At 32.7% G+C, this 19463-nt stretch overlaps 2 protein-coding genes across 2 annotated transcripts; one reads left to right on the top strand and one right to left on the bottom strand.

Annotated features, from left to right (window-relative positions):
- The first annotated feature begins 465 nt into the window (after positions 1-465).
- LOC110997932 (40S ribosomal protein S3a) lies at positions 466-4029 on the top strand. The gene is made up of 8 exons (XM_022266321.2): positions 466-618; positions 923-1019; positions 1426-1511; positions 1779-1874; positions 2352-2499; positions 3225-3386; positions 3679-3739; positions 3928-4029. Exons 1-8 carry the CDS (start codon positions 557-559, stop codon positions 4008-4010), a joined length of 795 nt encoding a protein of 264 aa, XP_022122013.1. The 5' UTR covers positions 466-556; the 3' UTR covers positions 4011-4029.
- On the bottom strand, positions 3680-16946 carry LOC110997930 (lysosome membrane protein 2). Its single transcript, XM_022266320.2, has 12 exons — positions 16693-16946; positions 12040-12131; positions 11375-11538; positions 9874-10012; positions 9516-9625; positions 8725-8824; positions 8301-8428; positions 6786-6906; positions 6285-6435; positions 5873-6023; positions 5531-5627; positions 3680-5324 (listed from the first exon to the last, which is right to left on the bottom strand). The coding sequence occupies exons 1-12, from the start codon at positions 16919-16921 to the stop codon at positions 5118-5120; spliced, it is 1689 nt and encodes a 562-aa protein (XP_022122012.2). The 5' UTR covers positions 16922-16946; the 3' UTR covers positions 3680-5117.
- Between the last annotated feature and the right edge of the window lie 2517 nt (positions 16947-19463).

Genomic DNA, 19463 nt, shown 5'->3' with positions numbered 1-19463 from the left:
TAATCGAGACCAAATTATTGTTTTAGACCAACAACTGACATTATCCAGTCAAAGGAAGTCCTAGAACCTAAAAAAATATCTTATCCGCAACCCACGACGCGATAATACCACGTCCCTCAACGACGATTTTTTATATGGGAACTGGGAAGTACCATACTCTCACTTTGGTATATATAGAAGTGGAGGAAATCGGGGCCAAAGAGCGTAACGCGTCACAATGTTACCTAGTTACCGACATAATAAGTGGTCAATGTCGAGAAGTTGTATTTTCTTAGCAATCGGGATAACATTAATAGCCCGTGTCAAGGTATGACGTCATCTTAGTGATTTGTAGGCTCAAATTTTAGGTCTCGCTACAAATACTTTAAATTTGTAAAAAAGATTTTTATATCATATCATAGATCTTAATAATAAAACTAACAGAACGTTTGTTTATGTCTAGACTATTTAGGTTATAACTTGACATTTGACAATATACATTAAACAGATTCTGGTTTTGACAGTTATTCGAACCATAAACAAATTCTAGCCTTCTTTCACAAGTTTGAGGTTGAACATGGCGGTTGGTAAAAATAAAGGCCTCTCGAAGGGCGGTAAAAAGGGTGTTAAGAAGAAGATGTAAGTCCCAAATAAGTTACAAATTCTGCTACCTAACTATTCCTCAAAATAGTTAACTTCTTCTTTTATATCTAGTGAAAGTGATGTTTCAAATATAAGTGGATGAAAGAACTATCTCGTGTCATATACCTCCTATAATTCAACTAATTGTTGTATATTCTACAAAATATATTTCAATGATTAGCAGTTGTAACACGAGTTGATTTTATCGCTGTTAAGAAAGTGATTGTTTTGTACGTATGTACACATGTAATGTTTGGTACGTATTTTGAGGTTATATGAAATAATTTTGTCTAATTTTCAGTGTTGATCCCTTCACCCGTAAGGACTGGTATGATGTCAAAGCCCCGTCTATGTTCACGAAGAGGCAAGTGGGAACAACCCTTGTTAACCGTACTCAGGTATGCCGATCGTCTTATCTGTTTCCGGCCAAGTTGTTACCTAAAAAAGTAGATGCGTTAAGTAGGAGTGCCGCTAGCTTTAAGCACTATTATTTCAACTTGGACACGTGTAAATAACAAGCTGAAACTTGAGTTTTTGTATTCAAAGTCCACACAATATAGTTGTAGATAGACTTTTTAATCCATTAAATACTTATTGGTAACCTATTCATGCATTTTTGAAATAAATTATGTATGAATAGGTTACTAGCAACTTATGACTTAAATGATGATCCACCTAGCTCGCAATGACACAAACCTGATGAGAACTTTGTTCCCTTTTGATTTACTTCTGATAACATCTCTGTCTACACTAATAAAAATTTAAGATTCAAATGTTTTACTCAAGAAAGTTGTTTTATTTCAGGGCACCAAAATTGCTTCTGAAGGATTAAAAGGTCGTGTATTTGAGGTATCTCTTGCAGATTTACAAGCTGACACAGATGCTGAAAGGTATTAATTATACTGTTAACATTTTATTTGAAATAAATAATAGTTTTATTTTTCAATATGTAATAATAATTACCTCAACTGTATGCAATTATAACTAATTAGATCTCTTTAAAAATTAAATATAATGTGATGATCCACCTAGCTCGCAATGAAACTATTTGATGAGAACTTTGTTCCCTTTTGATTTACCACTGACATTTTTAAAAGACTATAGAAAATATTTATTTAATTTAAGAACCCACTTAAAGTCATATCTTATTATTTCAGGTCTTTCCGTAAATTCCGTTTGATTGCTGAGGATGTTCAGGGTCGTAATGTGCTCTGTAATTTCCATGGCATGGACCTCACCACTGACAAGCTCAGGTGAGATGTCTTCATATTTGTCTGCAAATTTTAGTTATATCTGGTTCAACATAGCAGTCCATACAATAACATATTAGTAAATAAATGAAGAAACAAATTTAAAGTGACATGTTTAATCTCAGCGAAAAGAAATTTTAACTAAATAGGATGAAAAAAAAATAGAAGATATACTGAATTTTGTAAACAATCATGTTTTTAAATTAACATTCTTTTGTAATGTAAATTGTCACCACTACTTTGTCTGATTATAAATAATAATAACACAGGATTGCAGTCCAGCTATATGAAGGTGTTTCCATAACCTTTATATCGTTTCAAACTGCAAATATTAATGCCACAATATGATTTCACATAAATTTTTATACATTGATGAATTCATGTTATTGCAACATTCTTGTTGCTTTAATTTATTGAATATCAATATGATATTTTTCTGATTTTTAAATTTTCTCTTAAACATTAAACCTGCAATTCCAGATGGATGGTAAAGAAATGGCAAACTTTAATTGAAGCCAACATTGATGTCAAGACCACAGATGGCTACCTGTTGCGTGTGTTCTGCATTGGTTTTACCAACAAGGACTCACTTAGCCAGCGCAAGACTTGCTACGCACAGCACACACAGGTAAGAAATTAACAACTTGCTAAACTTTTAATTAATGGTTTATAATATAGCTTGTAATCAGGATAATCTTCAATATATTAGAGACCATAGCACTGTTATAATTTCCTTAATTAAAGAAGATATATATAAATCAGTCTATGTCAACTTAAACATTATAAATTTTATGTATCAGTTCCATTTGTTTTGGCCCAGTACATTCTGTCATCACTGGTAGATGGTCTTGATCTTCTGAATCATTGACTTTTAACCAGTTGAGTAATATTGTTGTTTCAGGGAGTTAGATGTTGAATCATGTGGTCACATAAAGTTTATACTGTACTTTTATATATTATATCTGCAGTCCAGCTATATACAAGTTGTCTATCACCTGTATATCGTTTCAAACTGCAGAAATAAACGCGACCGCATTATATTGTGCCTTAAATATTTGTTATTTTTGGTCTTTTATGTCGTTGCTACAATCTAAATTTTATATGTACATAATCAAGCGCAGTAGTTCACATAGGTTAAGACATTTAGAAGCGAGACTGCGCTCTAAGTCCGATCAAAGTCAAAAACCAATTATTCTTGACGTACGGGAAGAAGGACGCGCATAAGAAACAGTCGGTCTCGTTTCTGAATCTTGAATTTGCCAAATACCATTATTATTCAATCAGTTAATTTTTTATGTTTATCGAATAATTTCGTATTCTTTTGCTACGATTAATCAAAGACATTATTTGTAGGTTCGTGCCATCAGAAAGAAGATGTGTGAAATCATCACCAGAGATGTTGCCAGCTCTGAGCTTAGAGAGGTTGTCAACAAACTGATCCCAGACTCCATCGCTAAGGACATTGAAAAAGCCTGTCACAGCATCTACCCACTTAGAGATGTTTGTATTAGGAAGGTTAGTATTTTAGATGTGGGCCGTAAATATTATATAACAAATTTCAAGCAATAATAATGTTAAAAATTTCCAAAAAAATATGGTATATCTGAATTGGAAAACACAGTAAGGTTACTTAATTGTACTGACCTGATGAATTGTTTAAATATTCTTCAATGTTTAACTGTCATGAACTTTTGCTCTTTTGAAGTTTTGCTCATTTATACAGCCCCTTTAATATTTAAATACCAGATAACAATTGTAGAAATTTGTAAATCTGTATATAAATCACGTTTAAAACTTTATTTTACAGGTAAAAGTACTGAAGAGGCCGCGTTTCGAAATCGCAAAACTCATGGAATTGCATGGAGAAGGTTAGATTTTTACAATCTTAAATTAGATATTAAATATCAAAATTGAAATGATGATCCACCTAGCTCGCAATGACAACAAAACTGATGAAAACTTTTGTTCCCTTTTGATTTTACTGCTGATTAGATTATTAATAATTTTTATGAGTCTTGCACAGGGAATAAGGTTTAATGATTTTTTTTTAATTTAGGTGGCGGCGGCAAGCGCGGTGAAGTCGGAGAGAAAGGCGAGCGCCCTGAAGGATACGAACCTCCAGTACAGGAGAGTGTATAAGAATATACCTTTAAAGTGATTTGTGTGTTTTATTTCATATAATCGAAATATCTCTTTAATACATACAATAAGAAAACTTTAATTGACATAATTATTCCAATAACTTAGTGAAAGAAATAAACTTATTAACAAAATTACATTCAAGAAAAGAACAGATAACAAGCTTACAAGTTAAAACGAATATATATTAATATGAAAATGTTCATATAAATTTTCGCATAACAAATAATTCTTATTTTATTAAATGCAACATGAGAATTTTACCGTGTTCTGTAATCTGTAATTAAGATTAAAACTTAATGTAGCGCGTACCTAAAACCGTTAAATGATTAAGGGCCTGTTTCACAATGTATGGATAAAGTACCAAATAGCTATGCAACACATATTATTCGGAAGATACGAGTTCCTAAGAAATTTCGCGCTACCTGACAGTCGTGTAATGCAACAATAGTGTTTATCCTACCAATAATTAATAAATAGCTTATTTGGAACTTATCCGGACATTGTGAAACAGACCCTAAGTACCTATTTGTTAAACGTAGTTTACGTTAATATTGTGTTGGTAATTTTAACGTGGTGTAATTCACACGATTCAAAATAAAAACGTATATATTACAATAACAGTTCATTTTTTTTAAATAATATATTATAAACTTTTAAATCTATATAATATTACATAACAAGGTTTTATTTGAAAGAGATTTTGATCTCCAAATAGAGTTAGCACGGATTTTTTTAAATCTAAGCATCTTACGAAAATATTAAAGTTACTTATGGAATGTCTGTCTTATTTATATGGACTTAAATTTATTTTATTCTAAGTAGTATCGTGCCAAGCATGTATAAGTAAAACTGGCACAGCCAGTTTAATATACCTAGTAAATATAATTTTATGCAACAAATGCTATTGAATTTGTAGATCAAAAATCAAATGTATACGTCAATGGGAAAGGATTTAGACCAATTACGACATTAAATATTGAAATGGCACATGGAATTAAATTGTCATACAATACCTATGTTTAAATATAAGGCAAACTCCCCAGACAATATCATTCTGCCTGACCTATATGTAATGCAAAACACTAGCCCAAAATAAATGCATTATCAGCTAAGTTTAACCTCCTCATTTGGTATAATTTTCACTGTCGCGCATGGTTTTTTTCTTCGAGTTACCAACATGATGAATATGCATAGACCAGAAATAATCAACGTTAGTATGAAAAATACAGTTAATCCCAGTTGAGCCGCCGCCGTTGAAAAAGTTCCGTGGTACACTAGCGTTCGCAGGCTTTCAGGGAGTTCTTCGACTGTCTGAAATTAAGAACGCCATTAATATTGGAATATTCTTCGGCTTTCTGGAAAATTAAGTTAATGTTATTTTTTTTTAAATCATTGATTCTAATTTATTGACGAGTAATGCTATAATTCTTCTTTTGAAGTGTTGTAAAATGGTACCCTGTTCTTTGACATAAAATTTCTTAGTAGAATCAAATTATCCTTCGCTTCATCAATCTTACCATTTGAATCCATGCAATTGGCAGAATCATTTTATCCTCCAAAAAGTTTAGTGTACCGAGTATAGATGATTTTCGTACAATTATGTTGAGTTGCAAACTGTAAATAGGAAGGTAAGGTATGATTTACTTAGTTTGTAATAGGTTGTTTTAATTTTGGAAATCATTCTTAAAAACCGTTTGTGTAATTACTCTTCTAAAGTACTTTTTCGTCTCTTTTTGCCAAATGGTTTTCAGTTATGATGAAAATAGACAGATGAGTAGTTAATTTAAAAAAATGCGTTTATTGTTTTTTGTCAAATAATTATGTATTACATATATGCATTTTTTATAAAACTAAATTACCTCGATTGTCCACTAAGCGAAATTCCTAGAGTTGGGTGAATATCAAGGTACGAATCGTGGAGTTCAGGATTAGGCTCCAATCCTTCAAACGGCTCACGGAGTTTGGGGTCTCCGAGGTAGAAGTGAGGGAAGGACGCTACCAATGGCGCACCTGGAAAAAGACAGAAATTGTTTGTGTATCGTGTTGTCCTATGTGTGAAATATTCGAGGATTAAATAACGTAATAATTATGTTAATCAGGGCAGTACAGTAACCTACCACAGTAACTATGTTATTGAAAGATTTGGTTTTCGTTGGTTTGACGTTAGTCTTGGATTACATTGGAATGTAATTGGTTTGACGTCTAGACTGGAGGCCTAAAGTTAAACAATTATGCATGCGTATCTAAACTAATGCCAAGCAATAACCCTACCCATAGTACAGCTGGTAATATCAATGACTCCTCGCGGCGGACAGGTAGCGGTATCAATGTTACAATAACATTGATTCGGTGAATAATGAGCAGGATCATCGAAGACTGTTCTAGGCATTGAGTAACGGAGTAATTCAATTCCATCGCCAATCTGCAATTTTTTATCATGGAAATTATCTCGTAACTTAGGTTCTAGATCTAGATATTTTATCCTTAGATTTCTGTATGTTTTGTGATTTGTTTTTAATAGACAAACAGGTGATCAGCTGTCTGTACGAGCAGCAGGGCTCCCCTGTAAAACCGATATCGATTGTGATTGAATAAATTGTGTAAATTTCAATAACTGTAAAAAAACATTCTACATAATTCCTCTCCCTTGAATTTCCAGCATGACCGGAAAAAATATGAAATTATACATTGTACGTACAATAACATAAATGCATACTTGTGTTTAAAAGTAAAATTATTGTTACCTAATTTCTAAGTAAAAAATATTCTTACATCTACATTCTTCACGTAGTTAAAAGGCAGTCGCCGACACAAGTTTCCGTAAAATATATAAATTGTTCTGTTCTTATCCAACATCGAGGGGGGGAATATTGTCCCGTCAGAGCCTTCAATACTGTAACAACAGGTATTTTAACTGTTTCGCGGTAGCAAAAAATATCTTATTAAAATTCTAATAAACCTATGAAAGAGACGTAGAAATAAATTATGTTTTACATTTAAGCCAAATTACAATACTGAACTTGTTCTCCAACCAATGCCCCGGTGAATAACATGATTTAAGAACCAAACCATGAAAGCTTAGTAGGTAGCTAATGGTTTATCTTCATAAAGAAATCAGAGGCGCTGCAAATTCTTGAGGTTTGGGCCCCAGACTTATATATCGGTTTCATGATCATTTGTCAAACTAAAAGCAAGCAAGGTGATCAGCCTCCTGACACAAGCAAGCCTTGGCAAGCCGGATTCCTCCCGTTTTCCTTCTCCGTTCCAGCGATTATTAAATGCGCACATATAAATCGTTCTGGTTTATCTTTACTCCTTTTTAAATGGCTTGAAAATATATTAAGTAACCCTCGGAAGTAAATAATTTTGATTTTAAGAATAATAATGTTGGATGATGTGTTTAGACGTCACCATTACAAGATACACTTTGAACTATACAATGATAAGGGATAAATTCAATGTAAAAATTAATGTAAGTATAATTCCATATTTTTAAACTATGATTATGTTTTAAGTAATGCTTATTTCTGACCAAAAATCTTAATAATCTAATGGAAATCACATCATAGCTATTTAAAGCATTTGCTCGGCAGCACTATTTTAAATATAAGAGCCTAGACAGAAACCAATAAAATCATATTTTTTAAAATACTATTTTCTTATCCACTATCGTATCAATGATGGACCCATGATTGTAATTAATTAAATGTATAGATTTGTTTTATATGTTTCTAACATAAAGTAATATGAAATATAATAAGAACGATCTTAAAATCAAAAGATAATGTTTTTTTTATATAACAGGAGGCTCACCTGCTGTTTAGTGATACAGCCGCCCCTAGACACTAACATTACCCGAGAGCTCGCAAGTGCGTTGCCAGCTTTTTAAGCTGTTTTCTTGACTTAAGACTAAGTAGAATTTGTTCGGAAATACTACAGTGGGCAGCTGGTACTATATAGTGGTGATGCGAGGTAAAAACTGCCATAAAAAACGCTCAGTTGTGGAACGAGGTGATACGGGTGGAATTTCGTATTCTGCCTCTACGTCCGATGATGAAATTCAGCTGGAGGTATTATTCCGAACAAATCGAGACCCCACATCTCTACACAACACCGAAACAAATTCGCTTAGCTGTATTTGGCCAACGACATCCAATCACACAACACATTTAGGTACGTTGACCAAAACTGCATTGTAACTCACAAGGGTTAATATAAACAAATATAATACGATTATCTAATTAATAGGCATTTTGAGGGTTAGTTTTGCATATATGTACATCTTACCTGTTGCACTCAGTGCTACTCCAATAGGGTAATATTGTATCGCCATTGTATTTTTCCAAAATGTTTATCTTGTCCTTGTCATTTTCACCAGTATTTATTGTCAGTCTGTCAGGAACGGTGCCGTTTTTCTGTTAACAAATAGGAATGGAAGTGTCCCAACAGAAAATTCCCAACTTTGTTCAAATGTCGAAAAATAAATTAAAATTTGTATTTCTGTTAGATTTATTTATAAAGTAAAACAACAATATTCTAATCAAATGCTATCCTCGTTCAACAAATAAGTAGTGCATGCAATACAGCGAGTAAATTCTTCTAGCATTAAAGATTTTTTTAAATTATTTTTTAATTATGCTTATTACGTAGGCAAAAAATATTATAAATCCTAATAAATCTTTCAATTTATTTACCGCATTAAGGAGCTTACCGTAACAAGAAGCCCAAAGTTGTCAAAACGAAGTTTTCCATTCAAACTCAAAAACGGTTTAGCTCTGTTAATTATGTCGTCATCGTAACCCCATAGGAACCTGAAATTGTAATTAGTTAAGGGTTTTAATCTAGAAAAACTATGTTGAGTTCTATAGATAGCCCCTGGTTTTTATGTCCCTCCCCCCTATGTACGAATATTTTCATTCTAAACCTACTAATCTTTACGAGGCATATTCAAATAAGGGCCGTCCGCTTATATTTCAGAATCGACAAGTCATAACACGTTTAAACTTGTACATATCTGTACGTGCACTACTCGTGCAGTTATTTCAGGTGTTGTTTAATTGATTCAGTAGTAATTTTGCTAGTTGTGCGTACAGTAGACAATGTCCGCGATAATCGTTTCTCCCGCCAGCTGTGAAGTTAGTGCTGTAGTAAGATTTTTTGTGTGCAAAAGGACACATTGTTACCGGTGATGAGACGTGGATATCCTACGTCAATCCAGAAATAAAACAGCAATCAATGCAATGGCGCCACTCAAATTCACCAAAACCAAAAAAAATTAAACATTTAAGCTTTGAAAATGACAAGGAACTTCAGAACGCCGCGGCCGTTGAAAACTGGTTCGACTCGTGTACGGAGTTTGTTTCGTAATATAATAATTGCGATTTGATTTTCGCGGTAATATCCCGGGCTTCAATGAAAGCGGGAATAACCTTATGCAATTTATTAAGGCGTATTCTTTCAATTCAATAAATTGATGACAATAGCAAATATTATTTTTCTTACCTATGAACCGGTAACTTGAGGAATGCGTCATGATGGTTCGTGAACTGCAATGCGCTTAGTAATGAGAATTTAATGAAATTTGGCAGATTCAGCGATTTGGAAATAACACCCTGTGAAGCAAAACACACTTTAAGAAATTTAAGATTGAATTGTTTTCATGAGAGAGATTGAAATTAATTTGGTCTTCCACAGTCCACAGTACGTTTCACAAGGCGAACTAGCCAATAACAGTGTACTCCTCCTTCAAAGGCCGCAACGCACCCGCTAAAAATGCTTGCCCATGCGCTGCAATGAGTCCCATTTTTGTGCGGTTCGAAGGCTCGTTTGCCTCCTCTTATATATATACATATATACTTACGATTAAAGGTAGATTAGGAACAAACACTTGGTCGAAATGTGGTCCAGCGCTCATTTCTGGCATATATTGAAAATTGTTCCTCTCCTGATATGTAAGTTTGTCTCCTTCGAATTTTATGTTCACCCGTTCTAACTGCTGGCTGCAAACATATTTCTTTAAAGTCCCCACTTTGATCAAAAAATAAAATAAATAGAGATTTATTGTTATTCACCGTTCCTCGTATCACTTTCTTGATAAATATATTAATTTGAATGTACCTAATCTTGTTTACGCAATAATAACAAAATATAATACTTATGCGTTTAAAATATTTTTGTCTAGACTGAACATCATTAATGATATACATATATCTTAAAGAGAAAAACATCAAATTAGTTGATTAACAAGTGTAAGAAGGTTTCCTAAGTCAATGGATAAACTATTTCCTTCCGAGAATTCTAATAAGTTTATCTTAACGCCACGCTAACCTATAACCTAGTAGTAATCCATACAAGCGTATATTTTCTAGAAAATATATTGTACATCAAACTTTCCTATTAAATTCTGTTGCATGTTGTAAAGCGATTAAATTTTGGGTGGAATAAATCGCCTTTATCAAGATGACATCAATCACAGTCAAGGAAAATGTTCCACGAGGACTCAGTGAAGACACATTTAAAAAAATGGCTAAGTTGTTTACATTGAGTGCCTTTCGGTCAAAACATCATAATATTTATATTAACGAATGTATTCAACGATACATTCTGAAAAATAATTCTTATCTAATTGAAAACATTGACATGAATAAATCGGAGCACTTAAAGAATCAATTGTTCGATTTATTGGTATTCTCACCTTACAGATAAATGTCAATATGGGTTACTGCACTCGTTGCACTAAGATGTCAATCGCTTTTTCTTTGGATCAGACCCATTAGTTACCATGCACAGGCCAATTACATTAATATAAGTATTTCTAGATAATTCAGGTGAAATAAAGAGTTATAACTTTTTTTTAAATGAAATCTTGCTGGCCTTGACAACTTAGCTATTTTGGCAAGCGAAGCTGCCAGAATGGGATTTTCCCGCGACTTTTTCACGCAATGGCGTCTCCTGCGAGACTCGAATTTCGGCTTGGGCCTGTGCAAGGTTAATTCGTTGTTCCATAACGTTATTGGGCCTTCCGGATCCATCAGAACGATGAAAAAAAGCCCGTAGGATGCCTTGAACCCCTTTTGTCGGAAATATTTGAATTAATTTAGGCTTTTGCGCACCAACTGGTTGAGATGGTGCCATATCAAAGTGGCGTATCGTCTTGTTAGACACCAACTTCATGCTACGGCTATGGCAAAGAGCTCCACGCCAGGACTCTCATACATCGCGACTAGAGTGCCAATAGCTGGTGGGTATGGGAGCTAGTTCAATGACGACGGGCGAAGACTAGACTATATTATTATCATCACTACAACGAAAAACGGTCAATATGTAGCATGCACTGTGATATAAGCAAAGTATTTACTTACGAATACACATACGGCCCAATATCCTGAAGTTTAAGTTTACTAGCTTTACCATCTCGTACGTCCTCCCAGTTGGTGTAATTGAATAGATGCACTTTCATTATAGGCCGCACCGTCGGTCTGCGCCACATGGAGAATGCGATCGAGTTGTTTCGGATCGCCATATTCTGTGACATGTGATAAATATTTTGCTATTTGTATATTTCACAACTAATTTGATAAAATCTGTAGGTTAATTTAGTTTGTCTGTTTTACACAATTAGATATACTTTTATCAAACATAATAGGAAAAATAAAAATGCAAATTAAATATTTTTGAATATTTCCAATTGTTTATCTGCCTACAGTTGTTTCTAGTGCATGATGGTATAGTAGAAAATGTGCACCGGTACTCTATGCAATTTCCAATACCGATTGCGATTTCCCGAACTTTTTTTGGTACCTTTGTGCCGCATATTGGGTATATTAATTGCACTAACGAGAATACAGACTGCAGGGTTTTACTGTAATCATACTTTCTTAAAATAAAGGTCGTGCGTTTTAATTAATAGGTTTAAAATATAAGTTTATTGAGCTCCATAAAGACATGTAATATAAATCGTATGGATTTTAGCTATGGGTTATTGAAAAGACTTAATATTTCTTATACTCTGTTAACTAGTACTTACAGATAAAATAGCATCATTGATTGTGTTTGTACAACAGAAGATTATGGCTCCTATAAGGCTAAGTGCAAATGTTGCCGAAAGAAGTGTTAAAACTGAAAAAAAAAATAGTCATAATATCTCTATATCTAGCAACCTCAGTAAACAAGTGAAGGAGTCAAATGAGCAACTACAGCAAGATTCTTAAGAAAATGTTTAGTAAAAAATGTTTGGAATTTAATTAAATAAATATTAAAAGCTAACACTTGTTAGGAAATGAAATCAATATATTATATTTCTTTCTTTTTTGATGTTCATAAGTGTACATTATACTACCTACATGAATAAATTATTTTTGATTGATTGATAGGTGACATGACTTGTATGTACAAGTAATATAATATGTTATGATTTAATCAAACTTAACTTTAAAAAAAAACAAGTTAGTTAGCTCTCACATAGCAATAACATACATTTTATTATTATTCTCAAATTATAAATTCTCCTTCATTGATTGATCGAATCCTCGTAACATTACATTTCCGTCTACAAGGCCTTATCAGCAAGAAATGAGTTTTAAACAGTGCGCATAACTAATAATCAACACGTAGAGCTCCTTCTGTGCCGGGCGCTTCGTAAATAGTTTAATTTATATAGGTTTGGTTATTTGGTTAGGAAATTAAATATTTTTGATTCATATCTCAGATTGCAGTAAGTCGGCAGGTTGGCTCCACACACATCGAAGTCTATTACAAAAAAAAACAAACGCCGAAGTTTTATATCAAAACAAAAGAATGACGAATAAATTCATTTTTTTTTATGAATTTGCAAAATTAACTTGGGAATAAAGTAAACGAAAGACAAAATGTCTAATCGCGAACTTTAGCAGCGATGGTCAGATCAATAAAAATGTACGTTCCGTAAACCAAAATGTTGTATTTCTTTTTTTTGTAATAGGCCTGCTGCCAAATCCCACTATTAAATATCACTTTCAAAGGATAATAAAACAGATAAATGGTTTCGTAAGTATGTTTGGAAGTAGGTAAAAAAAATGTATGTATATATATATTATATATTAAGGTCCCATTGAACAAAATCATTCCATTCTGTTCCTTGTCCGTTTCCCGTGAATTTTTCTATAATCAATCATATTATAATTGCATTTTCCCAACTCAACTTATAATATTATTTTCTAAAAATGTCTGTTGCGATAATATGAATGACCCAACCAATGTTTTGATATTCTTATCGAAGCTACTATGTCTTATCTATACAATACTTATCTCGAAGCAGTTATAAACAAAAATTAATATTATCTGGTCATTATGAGCTTTTACGATACATTTGACCATGATAAATTTTGTATTGAATAGTGTTCATTTTATTTCTTGTTTTTATATAACATTCGTTAATTGATTTGTACACGTTGTCTGATGCAGTGTGCTAATTTCTACAAAAGTAAGCCCTAGAGCCAACTTCAAAAAGCTCTAAATATCGATTAAAGTATGACGTTCTTTAGTAATATTAACGATCATTCGCTTCATAATTAAGATATATTTATATGTTTAAGTATGTGTAGTGAATACTATCAATAGAGATTTTTTCATTATCATATATATGTAATCCATTAATCGTAAGTTAAATGTAGGTTAAGAATATTTTAATAATGTATATTTCTGTGTCGAAAATAAATTTAATTTAAGATATTATAAATTTTTCTTGTTCTGATTAGTATACTATTGCTACGACGATATTTATGAGAAAATTAACGGTTCGATTACATTATGACTGCTCCATAAGTTTCAAGTGCGTATATTAAAACCTAAATTTAATTTGCCTTACATTTTTTGTTTATTTAAGAACCGAAATCGCGTATTAATGATATAACAAATAAGGGAAATAAAATTTATAGTAATCAAACATACTCAACAAATAAAGCCGTGCCCAAATGCTAGCAAAGAACACGAGTGTTGACATAATGAGAAGTTCGCTGCAACCTTATACTGTAACCGTCAACTTAATGCGTAGGCCTGACATATTTCAGCATAAGAGAACAGCTATGAACTCGTATAGGTGCACCTTTATTTTGAATAAAGTTTTAAAAACTGGATGGGTTACCTCGATTTCTTTTGTTTTTTTGTGAGCCTAAAAAGACGCCTAAAAAACTCAAGGGACTGAAATATATACAAAAAGCACTTTCAGTTTTTTATAATACCTAAACACAGTTTTATTAATTATTATTCATTTTTAACGGAAATCTTGTTTCCAATTGTGATTTCTGTGTCTGTTTCCTTCACCGTACGAGCGAGTGTACACGCATAGACACAGCCAGGAAACGATCCTACGACCTCAGGGATAACTGTCGCACGCCGAGCTCCGAAGCCACTTCCAACACTGCCCATACTGGACAAGTCCAATAGTAGATATATTTTTTCTCGTAGACATAATAGTAATTAGGCAGAAGTTTATGTATAGCTAATTTATGAGAGTCAATATTTATTTAAGACTCGCGATATTAAGAAAACTAATTAATGATTTGTGTTTATAATTTGACGTCACTCAATAACGTGTTTATAACCTTCAGTTTAAATGTGTAAAAACTCAAAGACCCTTGAGTAATGTGTAAAAAAATAAACTGTAAACATTTAGGGGTTTTTTTAAGGCGGTTGAAAAGTGTGACTTTTTGTTTTATCTAACAACGAAGGCTTTAACAGGCCCCGAGTTCCAACGCACACAATTTTTTATATAAGTGGCAGGAGGCTAGTTGTCATGTTAACATGAAGTTAAGTAATACCATAAGAATTAAGAATTTTAAGAATTGTACGCTATTTTATTGTTTGAATTTTTTTGTAAATTAAACGAAAATTTGTGTGATTATTTATAATGAATGGAAAATTAAGTGAGTACATTATGTGAAGAGATTTTAAAAACTATATCACTTTATATATTTGTAATAAGTTTGACCGGGATATCGATCGAATAAGGTATATTAAAAGTGTACCGTTTGTATAGATATTAATTTAGATAAATTAAACCCCTTTTTATATAGGCTTTTTTGTATATTTTAATAAAATTTAAACAAAGTTAAAAAGACAAAGAATTTGAGCGAGAGCTTTACAATGGCGTTAAAAGATAAAAATAATTGTACAAAATTCATAGTATTAATTCCTACTGTATCTAGTCAATTAAACAGTCATGAGCGGTTTTACAAACTCGTGTGCAATCACTATCTACGTTCAAGGGTCAGGAAACAGCGGGAAACCTCAACAAAGTATTAATAATTTTTATTGTTAACCAAAATGTATGTATTTTTGAAAAACTAGAAGCACTCTTTTAAGTAACACGAATTTATTGTTACTATACTCGAGCTCTACTTCGTTATGTCTTAATATGATTTTTTAGCCTACCTATTTAGTAGCTACACTATTTACTATTAAATGAACCATTTTGCTATGCTAGCCCATAGAGATTAGAGGCTGTTCGCCTCTACGCAATAAAAACCTAAACACGGCTAATTATTGTTATAATTTAAAGTTGTTTGTCTCTATAAAAACCTTCCTCAGAGTAAGAAAAATAAATAAGAAATACTCGAATCGGTCCAGTTTTCGAATTTTGCGCTTAGAAAAATATTTTGCGATTAAATTTTATTTATTTGTATAGATTACATATTTGTTATAAATTAACAATATAGACTTATTATTTCCCCGTATATGTCTAGCTTTTAATAGAGATTAAGTAACAAAAATATTTATTAACCAAAAAAATTAACTAATTTTTTTACTTAATATGTATATGACGTGGAGAAATATTCCGCAAAGATTCCTATTCTCAAGCTAAAGACTGACCGTATAATATGAAGAGTTTTTGTTTTGTGTTTTTTTTTTAATTCCTCTTGTCTAATACTCTATTATTAAACATGTCTGAAAAAGGTATCCATTTGAAGCTAATTATGTTAGTCACGCGACAATTACAAAGAAATAAAATTAGTTTGACATTGGCATTGATAGTTCTTGTGACAAAAAATATTTATAAAGGTTTTATATATGGTCAACAATTTATTTATTTTGTATAAAAAGGACATCAAATTGTTCCTCTAATATAGTAAAAAGTACATGGTTATTTTATGCACTATTTATTTATTAAAAAAAAGGCCTATTAGAAACCTTATTCGCATTATTATGTCAATAAAGTGTTATTGAGAATAATATGTGTAATATGGATTTCAAAAGCGAGTAAAGTAACTTGTACATTATAATTAATTTATATATATTTTTTGTATACATCAGTCACCTGACGCAAAATGGTCACCTGCAATATCTCTTTGCATGCTTTTTGTAAAATTTCGTCGGAGACTGTTTTTGATCCAAAAATATGTGTATTTGTATGTTCTGTCATTTTAGAATGATAATTAACACGTTGATATTTGTGTTTACAAGTACGTCATAGGGACTGGTGCGACGCCAGAAAGCGTAGAAATTTGGCGGGTTATTAAATTTATTATAAGATAATAAAAATAATAAATAAATGTGAATGTAAATTTGTGTACGTTTTCACACTAAATAATCTGTGCTATCTATCTATCTATGTGTGCAGCACTAACAAAATGAGCAATGTCAATGTTAATTCGGATTAAAATTTATTTGAAATATCTTTCCGATTCGCGCCATTATTACTCACATAAATAATATCTCCTGTCTATCTGCTGGCCCCAACACAAAACAGACCATTGCTTTTTGATACCCGTACATGTAAATTGGGCTCTTCCACAGCCCACGCACCCTTGTAGCACAGTGTCCTCACGAATTAATATTTTTCCATTACTAGGAGATATTATCACTATTTGATTGTCATCTTTTGGAAGAATTAATGATGAAGATGTAGTTTTATCTAATACTTCGTGATCCATTTTGACGTGCAACCGCGACGGCGGTTGGGTAAAGACTGGGGTCAAAATCTGTGTTATCAGTACGTCGAGGTTATCAAAGTATGGTATAGATGTTTAGGGTCAAAATTTATATGGTACTGTTATGCTTGATAAAAATTAGACCATATTTTATAAGTTCTATGGAGGTACGTATCTGACGTTATGTCAAATGGAACTTGTAAGTAGACTTACGGGTAGACAGTCGTGTAGACACGTCTTAAATACAAAAAAAACTCTGATTATAAATGTTGTGTTAAAAATAAATAGAGACAAATTTCATCAAAAGCGGTCCAGCCGTTTATGAGGAGTAACACGCACAAAAATTTATATGATATCGATATATAGAGATATATTTTACACGACTTAAGAATACTTGAACATACACAAATTTAAACAAAACGCACAGTAGATTTATATAATTATATTTATAACACCCAATATATATTATTGGATGGAACTAGACCACCAGATGCAAAATTAAACCATAAAATATTGTTCCATAATCACGAGACACTCTTATGCTTCTCTTTTGGCCTTTTTTAAGGCCTATGACCTTCAAAGGGAGATGGATGGGTTTCAGTAATCACTTGGGACCATTTCCGTTTCCAAATTATAAGAATAAAAATACCAGTGGCGTTCCAATCTTTTTAAGTCTGGGCCTCAGAATTCTGTATCTGTTTCAAGACCGTTTATAGAAGTTACTTAGAAGGAAGTAAGTGGTCAGTCTCCCGTGCCTGACACACGTCGGCGACTTTTTGGGTCTAAGGCAAGCCGATTTCCTCAATATGTTCCGTCCTGCATCGCTTGAGCGTATGCGTATATAGACAGCCACTTGGTGCAAAGCCGGGGGATCGAACCTACGACCTCAGGGATGAGAGTCGCACACTGAGGTCATAATAAAACATTGGAGGATATATTTAAGAGGCCCTTCGAAAAAATATCTTTTGTATAAATGGATAAATGTTCCAAGGAATAAATCAGTCTTTATTATTATAACGCTCTTAGGGACAATTACTCCTTTATAAACATCTTCTTGGCCTAGGCGCAACAGACAGCCCCATGTGCAGAGGCTGTTTCAGCGAAAAGGAATCAGTCACCCATGTAGTCCTGGAATGCGAGGCTGTGGCTAACCAACGTACAGAAATCCCCGGAGTAGTGAGGTCACCCCGTGAAGCCTGCGAAGTGCTACGGAGAGTTCTCGTGTATCCTTTGTTATCAAAATATACTTTGTTAACAAAATACAAAGTTTTTATTTTATTAAAACTTAGCTCTATATATCAATATTATATTATTATTAAAAATAGCTAATTTATAAACCTATTTTTCTTATATAACGAACACAACGGCTATACAAAGATTTCCAATATTCCCGCACCACTGACTTATGACCTTTTTATCTCGGAATGACATGTTTTTATAACTTTTTTATGTTATGAACCTAGAGACCGGTTATTTATTTGTAATGTTAGATGAACGACCTACTATGTGTATGTTTTGAAAGCATATTATACTAGCTATCGCCTTAATATGATTTTGTTACTTCGTCTTTTAGTAGCTACATTCCAACATATGGAATAGGGGCAAACGACCAGGTTGACCTTTATGACACTTTCATTGCCAGTAGGCTCGCAAGTGCGTCGCCGGCAAATTGCAATGGCTCCTTTTTTGAAGGAACCTAAGTGAAATTGTGTCGAAAATACTTCAGTGGGCAGCTGGAACCACCTAGTGGTGGTACGCGGTAAAAACTGCCTTAAAAACCGCACAGTTGTGGAACAACGGACGGAGCCTTTAGAGACTATTTGCTTTTCTGCAATAAAGTGCTAAATATAATTACTTTGGTATTTTTCTCGCCATAAAATCCTTCTAATAAGTTCAAGGGAGAAATAAAAAACTGGAATTGGTCCAGCCGCCTTCGAGTTTTGAGCTGAGCAATATATATATACATATTATATTTTGCGATTAATTTTTATTTACCGTATGATATACAAAAAAATTGTCGATCGATTTAAAATTTATAAAAATTCATTATTTTTGTTCTATGCCCTTGAACTGTGTTTAAATTTGGAATCATTATTACTGACGTTCATTAGTATACATTAATACCATAAAATTATATATTGATTATGTACCAAACGAATAGTTTTTTATGGGTCTAGGGCAGACGAGCAAACTGCAACGCAAGGGGCTATCGGGTGGATTATTCAAGGAATTTTACAGTCTTCGTTATAACTAAACGAATATACCGAACTCAAATATAAGATACACGACTATCATAAAGTTGAATCTGAACCTACTATAATTACTATACCCTTTGAATTGAACTATCAAAAGCGGGGCACCGTCCTCCGTTAACTTTTTGTGCTATATCTAATAATATATGTTATGGACTAAGTGACAAATTGGATATTATAAAAATGCCCTTACAAAAATGTTCGTCGCTTTTAAAAATCATATTTATTGCTCATTTTATAACAATAATGATTATTTGAAAAATATTTCAGCCATATACGTAAGACTTAATATT

The sequence above is a fragment of the Pieris rapae genome, chromosome 15 (assembly GCF_905147795.1).
Source record: "Pieris rapae chromosome 15, ilPieRapa1.1, whole genome shotgun sequence".
In the NCBI taxonomy this organism is placed as follows: Eukaryota; Metazoa; Arthropoda; class Insecta; order Lepidoptera; family Pieridae; genus Pieris; species Pieris rapae.
Note: the sequence above shows the minus strand (reverse complement) of the source record. Positions and strands in the feature narration are given on the sequence as shown.